This window comes from Pygocentrus nattereri, chromosome 10 (assembly GCF_015220715.1).
Source record: "Pygocentrus nattereri isolate fPygNat1 chromosome 10, fPygNat1.pri, whole genome shotgun sequence".
In the NCBI taxonomy this organism is placed as follows: domain Eukaryota; kingdom Metazoa; phylum Chordata; class Actinopteri; order Characiformes; family Serrasalmidae; genus Pygocentrus; species Pygocentrus nattereri.
In genome coordinates this window covers 20,365,672-20,379,524 of record NC_051220.1, presented here as the reverse complement: position 1 = coordinate 20,379,524, position 13,853 = coordinate 20,365,672, and the positions used below count along the sequence as shown (strand labels likewise).

Below are 13,853 nucleotides of genomic sequence, written 5' to 3'. Positions count from 1 at the left end.
AGCAGGTACTATTTGGGTGGTGAATCATTCTCAGCACTGCAGTAACACTGGTGTGATGGTGGTGTGTTAGTGTGTGTTAGTGGTGTGTTAGTGTGTGTTAGTGGTGTGTTAGTGTGTGTTGCGCTTGTCTGGATACATTTTAAACACTGCTGGGCTGAGAATAGTCCACCAACCAAAAATATCCAGCCAACAGCATCCTGTGGGCAGCACCCTGTGTCCACTGATGAAGGACTAGAGGATGATCAACACAAACTATGTAGCAGCAGATGAGCTATCGTCTGACGCAATGTTTAAAAACTCCACTGTGTGTGTGTGTGTGTGTGCTTGTGTGTGTGTGAACACTTTTGATGCTTCGCACAATTAGTCTATGGTAATCAGTCACATGCAACAGATATGGAACACAGAAAATAGCTTTTAAAATCCTTTAACTGCCACACAATGGTATGTACTCACTGTATATGTAGTACCTTCATAGTGAGAGTCTACAAAGATTTTCATTTATTTTACAAAACCCAACCCAATAAGTTGAATAATGCACTGAAACTTGTTTAAGTTGAAACAGTGTAGACTGAGACTGAGATCTAAAGTCTGCTCTCCTCCATCTCCTTCTCTAGAGCTCATACTTTATGTTGTCCCTTTTAATATCGCTGACTGTTATTTCATCCTTCTGCAGACAGTGTGCAGGCGGATGGAAGGATGGTGTGCACGTGCGGGAGGGTTGGGCACCAATGTTGGTGGATTATCAAAGCAAAACGGACTCCCTTTAATGTCTCGCTCACAGTGCACTGGCCTCATTAATAAAACATCTTTCATCTTTGGAAGCTGAGGCCGAGCATCCTCGCTGACTCACTCCCGACACTATATAACATCTGAGCCCAGCTTGGGATGAGAAATGAAAGCAAAATCACTCTAAAGCAGCTCTATGAGGAGCTTTGGAGGGATTAGAACAGCAAATGTCTTCATATTTCCAGGCCTTAGAGATTTCTCCTCTTTCATAATGAGGTAAAAACCCAGACTGTACAGTCACTGGACCAGCAGGATGATAGATGTGTAGCTGCTGTCTTGCTCGGCAAAGCAAAATAGTAAATGGAAGTTTTTCAGTATTCAAATGCCATGTCTTAGGCAAGAAGCACAGATCTGAGGGCTTTTGGACAAACAAGATGCATCTAAAATCAAAGAGAATCTTCTGGGTGCTTTCTTTAATCGATAAGCTGGCACTTGACTCACGTGTAAACACCCCATGCAGGGACAGAAAAGGTGGGAGGGAATGAGAAAGTGAGCAGAAATCCATGTGCTATAAATGGATTACAACAGCTTGTGTTCTCCCACCTTGTTGTTTTCACAACCTGAGGTCACGAATCCAAGGTCGAGTGCTTATATGGAAGCTGTGCCAATTGACAGAGAACGTGAGGCATCAATGATTTAGTGGTAGTGACTTCAGTCATGCGACTTGTACACAGTGTGAAACCAATAATCTAAAGCAGGCCTTTCTCGGGAGGAACAGGCTCTGAACAAACGGTGCACAATATATAACAATATAATATGTAAAGTTTTATATTATAATTATTTATTTCAACATTCCAAAATCCATGCAGCTGAATAGCCTCCCTCAGATCAATACATCAGTACGCATCAATGCGTTTTTACACCCCTGGTATTCAAACATACCATTGGGCCAGATTATAGAATCAGGAGATAAAGTGTCAGGATCCTAATTTAATGGGGCTTAGGAGCTAAAAATACAGCTCAAGGATCATCACCGGAACTTCACATGTTACTTCTGCTTGAGGAAAGGGAACAATACAAGGAGGGGGGAGACGAAGATGAAAGGGCCAAACAGCTCCCAAAGGACAGCAATATATGCCCTTCAAAGAGCCCTAAGGACTCTCCTGACATTAGCAACGTCCTTCCTCAGGTCAAACTGAGGTCAGTCTTTTAAGGCAATATCCCCTCTTTTTCCCTGATCTGCATGCTTTGGTAGAGTTTCACAGTTTAAGAGAAAGGTCAGTGAGAGCTGAAGCTCACTGGGGGATTATATAGAGAGAAGAAATAATATAAGACACTAAAAGATGATTCTGGCTGCTATAAAACTACGTTAGCTGGGATGAAAGAGCAACAGCACAAGCCACCCTCTTGCCTCTGTGTGAAACACTCACAGCCTCTTCACAGGATCGGGGTAATACAGTTGAGTATTGCTTGGTTCCTGTTACCAGACGCTGACTGTCACAGAATCACCCAGCAAAGTCTGAAATAATAATCTAAAAGTCAAAGGCATCAGGTTGGATTTTGCAGAACCACATCATACGTCATTACATATTAATGTCACACAAACAGGCTCAAAAAGTAGATATGGCTCGATTTTAGATCTCAAATGTAAAATCAACAGTACACTGGTGTATACTGATGTATATGATGACAATACTAGATCATTCACTCACATCTTCAGAAGACACATTCTTCATCAGTTTTGACAGTTTCGAGTTCTCTTTGAATACTCTTTCAACATGCTTACAATATACAGTTTCAGATTCATGCACTCAGCATAGGAATCTGAAGCACAACTGACATTACAAAATACTTCCATATGCTGCATGCAGTTGCCACCAGAGAGGTCTTCAAAACATATATAGTGTAGATTTAACACATTCTTGTCAACTCATAGAATCTTTGTGGACCGAAAATGCCAACATTAGTCAACTTTTTGATGACTACTTGACTGCGAGGGGACAGCACCAGAATGGGTGTCCCTTTATGAGAGAATTGTACTTACGATAATGACAGATATGGGCTACATACAAACATAAGAGTGACCTATTAAGGCATTAAATAAAATCATGGGAAAAAAAGAAGGCTTGCAATGTGAACATTGCCAAAGATGCCAAATCCGATTTTGCATGTTTGCTGCCGGAGGCAGGCAGGATGGAACATGACCTGATGTGAACTGTAGAGGGAGACCCCTCAGGACCCTCCACCCACCAGCCGTCCTCCTGGCTCAATGCTATGAAAGCAGTGAGGGGGTGTGGTGAGTTTAGACAATGGCGCTGCACCGGAAAGCCTCATCGTCAGGCTGCAGGAGGCAGCAGGGCTGGGAGAGGATTAGAAGAATACTGAGCCGATCCCACTTGCTGGTTGTCCTTAAGCTCCAAGGGCCGCTTTAGCTCTCTCTGATGATTGGATGTGCAAGGGCTGTTGACAGTGGCTGAATGTGTTGTTTGGGATCAAAACAGGAGGAGGTGCAGAGATGCAAAGGCCATGTAGCAATATATGTGATGAATCACTGAAGAGAGCGCAAAACCAGAGCTTTGGGAAAATGCCTACAAGCATGCATAAACTATGCATATATTACTTTGGCAATATTCTGAACTGTGCAAATTTAGCAGAAACTCTGTTGAAGTTTGTTTTTGAAATATTGTAGCACAATGATTCTGTTATGACAGTAACATGTTTCTAGGAGCATTTGAGAGATGCTAGTTCATTTGAATAAACAGGTATGATGAAGAACTGCTAATAAATTAAATACTTGAATAAATATCACCAAATATGTTAAGGAAATAATCTGTACTGTACAGTCTGACCTTAAAGCAGAATTTCCCATATATCTGTATACACACACACACACACAACACGCACGCACGCACGCACGCACGCACGCACGCACACACACACACACACACACACACTCTCACTGGCCACTTTATTAGGTACACCTTGCAAAAAGGTTGGACCCTTTTGCCTTAATTATTTGTTTCATACTTTCAACAAGGCATTGGAAACATTCCTCAGAGATTTTGGTTGGTTATTTGAGTTACTATTGCCTTTCTATCATCTTGAACCAGTCTGCCCATTCTCCTCTGACCTCTCACATCAACAAGGCATATTTGTCCACACAACTGACCGCTCACTGGATATTTTCTCTTTTTCTGACCTTAGAGATGGTTGTTTGTGAAAATCCCAGTAGATCAGCAGTTTCTGAAATACTCAGACCAGTCTGGCACCAACAACCATGCCACGCTCAAAGTCACTTAAATCACCTTTCTTCCCACATTCTGATGCTCGGTCTGCACCTCAGCAAGTTATCTTGACCACCTCCACATGCCTAAATGCATTGAGTTGCGGCCATGTGATTGGCCGTCAGACGCCAGACATATTACAACACAGTGGTGAGGCTACAATGTAACATGGATTAAAAAATCTGCCTGCATTACTCCAAAATAATTTACTTTTGTTGGAATATGTTACTTCATTGAATTTCTCTTAGAAACCGTGCATTTGCATATAGCAGCCTTCTACAACATCAATAATGCAAATGCCAATGAACAAACCAGATTTAGTAGCACTTTATTTGATGGCTATCTACATAGGGGCATGATAAAAAATGCATAAGCACTGAATAACATCTTTCTAAAGCAAGACTTTACAGGTTATGCCAATAATCACAAGATGTTGTTATACCCACATAAGGAGGCTTAATTTGGCTTCTGCCTTATAAGTTCCATTTACTTGGGAAATTAGTTTTATAACAGTGTTAAAAATTAAACAAATGCCCTTTAGTTTAGTTTAATGGCCCTTATGACAAAACAAGATCATTCACTTCATAAAACAGTATCGAAGAATATGTAACTCAGTATTTTGTTCAGAAATCTTACTAAATTGAAAGTGGAAATTAGGAGCCAAAAATATACTTGAGCGACCACAAAAAACCTCTGACAAAAACACTCAAATATGCAAAAGCAAAAAGTACAATTTAACAAATAAATTAAGAGCTTTCTTTCTGTGGTGTTTTGTGATGCAGTGGCATGTAGTGTGGCAACTAATTGTGGTACTCCTTCTCATAAAAAGACATTGATAAGAATTTGGTTGGATGTTTTAATGAAAGCAATAACTTTGAATGCGCTTAACTGACTGGCAAAAAAACCCCCAGAAAAATAGTATGTGGCCACTTGCATAACACAGAGAAAGTATTAGGTTGGAAGTTTAAAGCTATATATTTACATTAAACTCTAAAACTAAATTTACAGTTAGAAATTTTTTCACCTTCCACTGAAACATTTTAATGAAGAGTCTACGCACCTCACTTAAGGTAAAATGAAAACAAATTTTTAATTCATTTGAATTTATTTAAAACCTTGACTCTAAACCTTCTCTCACAGAATGATTTTACATGAAACCATTTCAAATACTTTTCTTAATGCCTGAGATATTCTTTATGTTTGCTTTGACAGAGGGTTTTAGCTTAAAATATGAATTTTAAAATCAAGTCAAGGCAGAGAGGTACATGCAGAGCACTGTAAGACTAAATAGTAACCAAAGAAAACTTTCTAGTTATGACATAACATGACACCACTGTGAAGAAAAGTTATTAAGTTTCATCAGAACCAAGCATTTCATATCAAACCACTCAGAATAACTTTACTTATACTCCAAAGATTGAATTATGCAGAAATTTGCAGAAATCAGTGGCATTCCCCTTTTTAAGATGTTTTACGTAAGTGACTGCAGGTTAATACAGGTTTGTGTTACGCACAAATGAAGATCTAAATGATCTACAGGAGCAAAAAGTAGGCTTTTTTAGTTTCAGAGTTAAAGTACAAGCATTACACTTCAATACTACTTGATTAAAGTACAAATCTTCCAAACTAGCACATAGAAGCACAATTACTCAAGTATTTTCCACCCCAAGCAGCCCTAACAGATATACAGATTTATAAAAGCTATTTCAAACCAGGAACTGTGTGGACTAAAGAGTTTATGGCATCAAACTCCTTATCTTGCCTCTATTCTCCTCAGATCCACCTGCTCCTCAGCCTTACCAGGAAACATCCAGAGACTAAACCACTCACCCACAGCTGACCTACCTCCAACCACAGTGTAGCACAACAGTCATGGTCCCTTCTCAAAAACAGCCTCTGGCTCATCTCTCTCTGCCTGCTTCATCCTCCAGGCTTCTCCCTATAGTAACGTTGCTGAAGCAGGGTCTGACCCATTGCTGTCACCATTGAAATAAGAGAAAGAAGAGAAACAGACCTGACACCGGCACGCCGCGATACAGGAGCGAGGGAGCTTTCTGCTGACTCATGCTCTCCTGGGGGACTGCTAGAAAACGCTCTGATGCCGATGGGGGAGGCGAGGAGAGTCTGTGTGCTGGTCGGACTTGGACGTGGAAAACTGGGCCACGGCATTAACTCTGCTTTCCAGCTTTGGACACAATGCTCTTTTGAGTGTGAGGGTACAAGCTCTCTTCACACACACACACACACATACGCACACACAAAAAACAGGCCATTGTGGGGGAAAAAAAAAACAAGCTGCTGGGCACAATGAGTCTGTGCGTGGCTATAACAAGTGGTCATGTTGTTCTAAGGGTGGGATTTGGAAGGAGCGAAAGTGCTAAAAGGCGCAGATATAGCTGAAGAAGGATGTTACAAAAGGGTGAACATATGTCATCCTCATGGTGTAGTGCACTGAATACATTACTGTCCTGGTGAAACAGTGGACTTGTGTTGTGTTGGTTTGTATGGTAACAGTAAGACATATCCATAGTATAAAGTCACATCATTAAGAACACGCTACTGCCATTTTTTAGGCAAGCTACACCTCTGACTGTGCTCTGATAAAGATGATTTTATAGGTGGATAAAAACCAAGGAAAATAAAGCAGAATGGCCACGAAAAAGATGCCAAGATGTGTGGACACTTTAGATACTCTCCAGAAAATGCTACGATTAGAATATTAGCTTGATTGATGGACTGGAGCCCAAAAATATACATATTTCTCAATTCTAATGCATGATATTTTACACAAACTAATAAAAATGTCTATCAAAACTGCTCCAAAACCACAATTATTCTGGACTTGGTGTTTTATTTGCCAGCTTCTTCTTTAAATTTTATGTTTCACTTAAAATGTTGCAGCAGTTACATTTAGAGGCCTTGTACGAATAACTAATTCTAAAAGAAGCTGGCAAATAATGTCCCACAAAAATGTTTAAACGTTCTGTTTACCTCAATAAATGCATCCTTCATTAGGAAATATCTTAAACTTTCACCTGGAAACATTTAATGAGCACCTAACAAGCAACACAGCACAGCTTTAATCAGCCACTGGAGCTTCTGGAACTACTGAATACGTCTCACTGGCTGATCTAATGTTGCATCCCAGACCAAACACTTCTATTCTTTACCTGCTCCACTAATAAGTGCACCTCTAACAGTACTGCACTGTTTTATTACATACTATCTAGTGTGCCAATATGCAGTTCAGTACATAGCAGACGTAACACAGCAGGAACTGCCGCTGGGATGTCAAAAGAACTTGAAGTTGCCCACCAAAATGGTGGCAGCATGATTGCATGACATCATTGGAATATTACGAATAGAGAAAAGCCTGCTCTATTCATACAGGCCAAAAAGGCAAATCCAAGCATTTCAGTTATTATATCCAAATAATGCTTTAAAGGGGAATTCCAGCATTTTTTTTTCCTGCATAATTAAATTGGTAATATGTAAACAAAGCCATTCAGCGTGATTTGATTTGAAATGGATCACTGTAGAGAAACTTCCTGACTGATGGTGATGAGAACCAAGTGTCAGGATGTCTACAACACAAATTTAGCCGGTTTTGATATGTATTCTTGATAACAGTAAAACAGTCGGTTTTGTTTGGGGCGTATTTTGCCTCATGGTACCAGTGTTAGGCCAGAATTTTATCACGAAACAATCATAAAACAATGTCTCGGTCATTGGGCATATATAGTATATTCTTAACCATTTCGCGTAATAAGCTTCTGTGTAGCTTTTAGAGGCCTTAAATGCTTCAGAGATCTAGTTCCTATCACCACCACTGTGAATAATTCTGAATATGTTTCTCTTAGGCATTTTAATATTTAGTTTATGTAGAAATTTAGAAAAATCTGTGGACTTCCCCTTAAAACATGGTAATTCTCGCACTGGTCATGGACAGGCTTAATGGAAATGCAAAGCTAATTCATCTGTGGCCTAAATAAGCAGTCATGCACAACAGTTTAACATCGTTTGCAGTAAGTTAAGCTCAGTCAAGCGACTTCATTCTTTACTCTCGCAAAAGACCAAAACAGATAATTACCAAGCAAATGTTGAGAAAAAGAATTAAAACGCTGTAATCTAGCCCACCTACCGCTGACCCTTTTGCGGACAGCTGTGGCCAAAATACAGGCTGCTTGTTTGTGCAGTTTCAAAGCATTAGCATATTTCCAAACAATTTGAATAATCCTGTGTGCTTGACGCTCCCATAAAAGAATCCTTTGTTCAGGAAAACCTTACAGGAGAGTGAGGGCGTGGGATATCCCCAAACAGCCCCCACAAACCAAAATAGCATAAAAACCCCTATTTAGTGAGACATGTTTGCTACAAAATAGCATTTTACACAGATATCACATATGCCCTTAACCTTGTCTGCACTAGAGGCAAATTTGGCCATGGTACAATATCTGTCCTGCAGCCTATTTTGGGTTTCCTTTTGAGGGAATAAAAAATAGCTTAACTTTGACTTTGACTCTGACCTGGAGTTAAAACCAGTCTGTAATTTGTAATGAATGGGATTTTTAGTAAAGCAGAACAGCATGGAGTTTGAATACCTGGGTGGTAGACATCAGAATTGCAGGATTAAAGACATGCACTGAGGAGATACGACAGATTTAAAATGCATTATTACTTGAATGTTCATGAGGCGCTGGTAAATATTATAGACTGACTGATATACCGGGATAATGAAGTTCCAGGATTTATCGCTATGCACCGAAAAACCCTCTGACTAAGCCTCACATTCAGTGGCTTGTTTTATACTGTCATGAACAGAGACACCTATCGCAGGATATCATTCAAATACTTTCTAAACTGATACCTTGTCTTCAACACTAAGTCACAAAATAACAAACTGAAAATGGGCGTGGCTTAACAAGAAATTAGTGCTAGAGATAGCTTAATTCTATGGACCTTGTATAGACTGTGGAGTCTATGCAGTACTGAAAGGTGGGGCCAGGCATAAACATAGGGGTGGACGATATGGCAAAAATGGCATATCATGAAACTTGAAGACATTTTTACAATGAACAATATGTATCACAATATTTTTCTGAGGTTTTCTAAGTTGAAAGGAACAAAAAAGCTACTGATGTGCCACATCTAACAAATACTATCAAACATGATGAATACAATGACGTTCAACATTTCACACACTATACTGCAACAAATTCAATTAAATAGGACTACCAATGCTGTCTTTACTATGCACTGACAATATACACAATATACTCAGAAAAGGTGGCATAATTACCACTTATGAACGATTATCATTTAGCAATAATAATAAAATATTGTCAAATTGCCCACCCTACATAAGCATGTACATGAAGTTATCAGCCCGAAAGCACACTAAACATATCCTACAGTCTCAGAAATACAAGTAGTATACAGTCACTGGGGCAGTACCCCTCTTATCACTGTGGCGGGACCCTCAAAGGTACATCTCAGTACCTTTAGTCAGGGAGCAGAATTGTACTGACCTCAAACTGAACTCAACAAGGAACAACAAGAGCACTGTTCAACTAAAGTTATTAACCCTGTCCAATTGAGCATATTGCTGGTAATCCATCGTAAAAATTTAGGGCTGACCACTTAAACTTGTTTAAATCTGCTGTAGAGTATCTAAGTAGCAGCACATGTATGTGCACCTTGGCCAGAGTGGATGTAGAATCAGAGCTGCTAGAATCACTTTATCATAACTTTTATTTATTTAAAATATCCACATTGCTTCCTTTATTAGGCTATTCAATGTATTGTGGGCTCATTTGGAGCATGACCAGTAAGTGCTTATTCTGTTTGTTTATTCAGAGTAATGATGAAACTGTTACGTATTTGTGCTCTGTTGTTCAAAACGGTGGGACAAACTAAATAAAAACATGAATTTTCAGCTTTGTTGAATGCAACAGTAGCCTTGAGACATCATGTGATTCACAAAGAAGCAGACTGAATGGTAAAATAGCCATGTTTCTCTCTATTCATTCTTGACCTAATTCAATTTTATCAGCCAATATTATTACAGTTATCTGAATTTTTGCTCAGTATCTGTCAGGTCCTTGCAAATGTTACCATTTAACACTGATCTGAGACCAGATTTGCCAGGAAACAGGAGGCTGTGCCCATGTATGCAGCTTTTACCCAAAGCCTGGCATGACTCATCCTGCTCTCACTTCGTGCCCAGGAGTGCGCTATGGGCTGTTCCATACCTGCAGTGTCATTCACATATTTCCCTGCCTGTGTTTGTGGCCTACAAAGTAGGTCATATAGAATATCACATAGATGTCCGTGAATCTAAATGACTGTAGACAACTTCAAATTGATGATGCATACAAACTGGACAAGGGGCAGGAATATCAAGTGGATAATGCAGCTTCGACATGACAGAGAGAGATAGACAAAGACAGCAGAGAGAGAGAGAGAGAGCGCTGTTAATGGCTTTGGTGTCCTTAAATGAAAGTGTAGCTGAGTAGTTGTGTTCAAAGCTGTTATCAGTGCAGTACGGGGAGAGAGGCGCTCCAGATAAAGAGGCAGCACAAGTCATGTGGTAGCTGTCATATAACAAGCCCCTCCAAAAAAAATAAAGTGCTATCTCCCGCTTAGGAGAAAGTGACTTTTATCCTTCAGCAGACATTGTCTCTTTACCAGAGCACAGAACAATAAATGGCAGTGCTGGAGCCACAAGGCTAAAGGAAATCGATGCATGTCTCGGAATGAATCAGCAGCGCGTTATTGGTTATTTTCCTCATATCAATATTTATTACGGAATTCCTCTGACAGCCTTGCTTCAGGTTGTATGACGACAAAAGAGAGTAAATGATTTCTGCCACTGGAGAATCAGGTCTGCTCGCTGTAAGTGCTCATGTTTGCGTGTAGAGTGCTCAAGAAGTCGTTCTCGCAAAAGTCTCAAAAGACTCAACTGTGGTAGAAACAAACTTACTGTTGCCAAAGCTACTTCAAATGTTTCAGCAGTTCAATGGCACTGGGAAAAAATTAGCTTTACCCGTCTTTAGTGTCACCTCTTTCTCTGGCTGGTCTGTTTAGTTCCGTAACGTGAGGAGACTTTAATCCTAATCCTGTTGCATGCGTGGCCATTAATAACTCTGAGGACGGTCAATAGCCAGGCTTTGGCTTCAGTACGAAGAATGCTCTTCTGGAAGCAATGGCCAGGTGAAAAGACAGAATGCCAGATTAACACTGGACTGGACACTCCACACCTTTGCTGCCATACCCCATTGGTAGTACTTATACTGAAAGGAAGTGGTCTGTCAGAACCCTTTTAAGGCAAAAGAGTGGCAGTTTTCCTCTTGGTGGTCAGGAGCTTACATTTAGTGATGCAACAAAATGCACTGGCTGAAAATGAAATTCAGGACACAATCGACCTAAAATTTAAAAAAAAGCTGACAATAAATAAAAACTGTTTTAAAAAAATAAACTTACTAAAATGTTGACAATAGGCTACGGTGTGTGAAATCCAATGCTCTCAACAACAGAGAAGGCTGGTCACCTGAGGCAATGATTTAGCACTTAAACGACATGCAAAGTCTTTGTTTTTGACACTGCCTTTTTTCTATTTCAGCCCCCAAAAATTGGTACTTGGTTCCAATGGTACTCAGTGGCTGAAATTTCAGTGTATCCCTCCTTACATCACTTGTTAGCCTAGTATTGTAGGTCTAGTGCAAAACTTAACACTAAATATGTTCAGTGGTTGGTATAGCGTAGTGGGTAACACTATTACTGAGACTGGGGCTCCTTCCAAGATGAGCACACACTATACATATAACCGTCCTTGGGCAAGACTCCTAATGCTAATTTACCTTCCTTTGTAACATGATTATATTGTAATTCACTCTGCATAAGTGTACATGTCTTGACTGATTAGCATCACTGGCAAGAAAAGACAGAAAACTGTGCATATTAGATTTTTCACAGAATTATCACAGACTTACACAGATGAACAAATTTCCAGCTCAGATAGGTTTGCATCGCCCATTTATGTATTGAATACAACTGCAAATCAAGCTCATTGGACATGCTGTGCAGTTTGATGATGACAGTAAGTGTTGCAATAGCCTGCAATAGCCCTTCTCCCTAGAGTAACTGGGGATAGTGTGTGCTCGCCTGCAGCTTCTTGGCATACTTTTCCAGTTGGCTTCCCAGTGACACATGAAGCATTGAAGAACAAATGACATCACTCAGCGGCCAGGGCTTCAGCTGGCCGCTGTGCTGCGCAGTGACCTCACCATGGCCCATCCCAGCACACGCGCCCAATTATCCTCAGTCCTGCAATGACACCTGCTCTATACAAGCCAGACTTTTAACAAGCGAAGCTAGCTCTCTCTCAAAAAGCACAAGTCAATAAAGGAAGACCAGACTATTGACCCCTAAAATGTGATGATCTGGCAAATTACAGCTGAACTGTCGCAGCACATTAAAAAGCCTAGGCACACACACATCATATGACACCTCTTTTCTAAAGACGTGGACAATGGCCTAGAAAAAAGTAAGAGTTATGTTTCAGAGATCTTGCTAGATATAAGCTCACATAACAGGACAGTACACCAAGGCTGGACAACACCCACTATAATATCATCATTACTTGTGTGTTCTCCACACATTAATCACACTGTCAGCACTGCAGCTTTGGGCTGCAAAATGTGGACAAAATATTATTGTTGCAATTTAGGGTTTTCACAATACCAGAAATTTGACTTCAGTACCAATATCAAGGGTATTACCACATTGCTTGATACCAATATGAAACTATTTTAAAAAATCCAAAAATAAACAACCAATGCTTGCTTGATTTAACACAGAAAGGTATTCCAATTATATAAGCTTAGTAGAGTACAGAATACAACATCAGTATCTATATAAAGAGTCCTTATTCTACTTTGTTATTGTTTTCCCTAAGGCTTTCATCTGTGACATTTGTGTGAGTTGTAATTCATTTTTACATGACAATTTCTCAACCTCTCCTCATCCCTTAGAATCAATCGGGCTGTTTTCATTATCGTTTCTTTAAGACACGTGTCATGGTCTCTCTTCAGAATGGCTGCCCTGTATTGTGCCACATTTAAAAAGCAGCTGACTTTTAATGCTGGGTTCAGGTGCCCATTGGAAGGTTGTATATACCAGATGGTTAACTAGTTAGTATGACTTCACTCTGTTGAGGTGCTTCTTCATAGGTATGCCCCCTACATAGAAAAAGAAAGCATGGAGGTCCAAAGAGCACACTCCTGTTTTTTTTTCCTTTGCTGTATTATGAAGCCCATACATTTAGTAGAAGAGCATCAGTTATACATTTTTCACATCCACTGCTGGTTTAGTATTTCTCATTCGTGTAAAATCTGAAGGGTCATATTATCATGTTATAAGTCACAGCTTGTAAACTCATGTGTGATCTACAATCCCGAGTTTACCAGCTGACGACTTTGTCAGCTGTTCGAGCTAAATTTACAGGTGTAAAAACTGTTTTTTTCCCATTTTCTGACAGCACTCGGAGGCAGCAGAGCTAAACAGTTGTCAGCTGAATAGGTGGATGTATGTGCATATTGTGTTTTTTGTGACATCACAAAACCAATGACCAGGGATTGAGTGGCACATTTTAAAACATCAGCAATGTTTACAGACTACATCAACTGTTTGTTTTTAAGGGAAGGGAAAAATCCAGTTTCCATGACATTTATATGACATTTATGAGCTGTTTATATAAATAACAAAGTATTGAATGTTAGCACTGAATTATTTACTATGTTGTAGCAGTGAAAAAGTATTAAACTTTTGAGATTTCAAACAACA

General features: G+C 39.8%; 1 protein-coding gene across 11 annotated transcripts in view; it reads right to left on the bottom strand.

The window, feature by feature from the left end:
- eml1 (EMAP like 1) overlaps positions 1-13,853 on the bottom strand; it is an 87,079-nt gene that overhangs the window by 50,423 nt on the left and 22,803 nt on the right. The window contains exon 1 of one of the 11 annotated variants that reach the window (XM_017694396.2): positions 6,025-6,174. The exons of the other annotated variants lie outside the window; for them this stretch is intronic. Within the exon in view, the coding sequence (XP_017549885.1) occupies positions 6,025-6,076 (52 nt within the window). The 5' untranslated portion in view covers positions 6,077-6,174. Of the gene's footprint in view, positions 1-6,024; positions 6,175-13,853 lie in introns of those variants that run through there. 11 annotated transcript variants of the gene reach the window in all.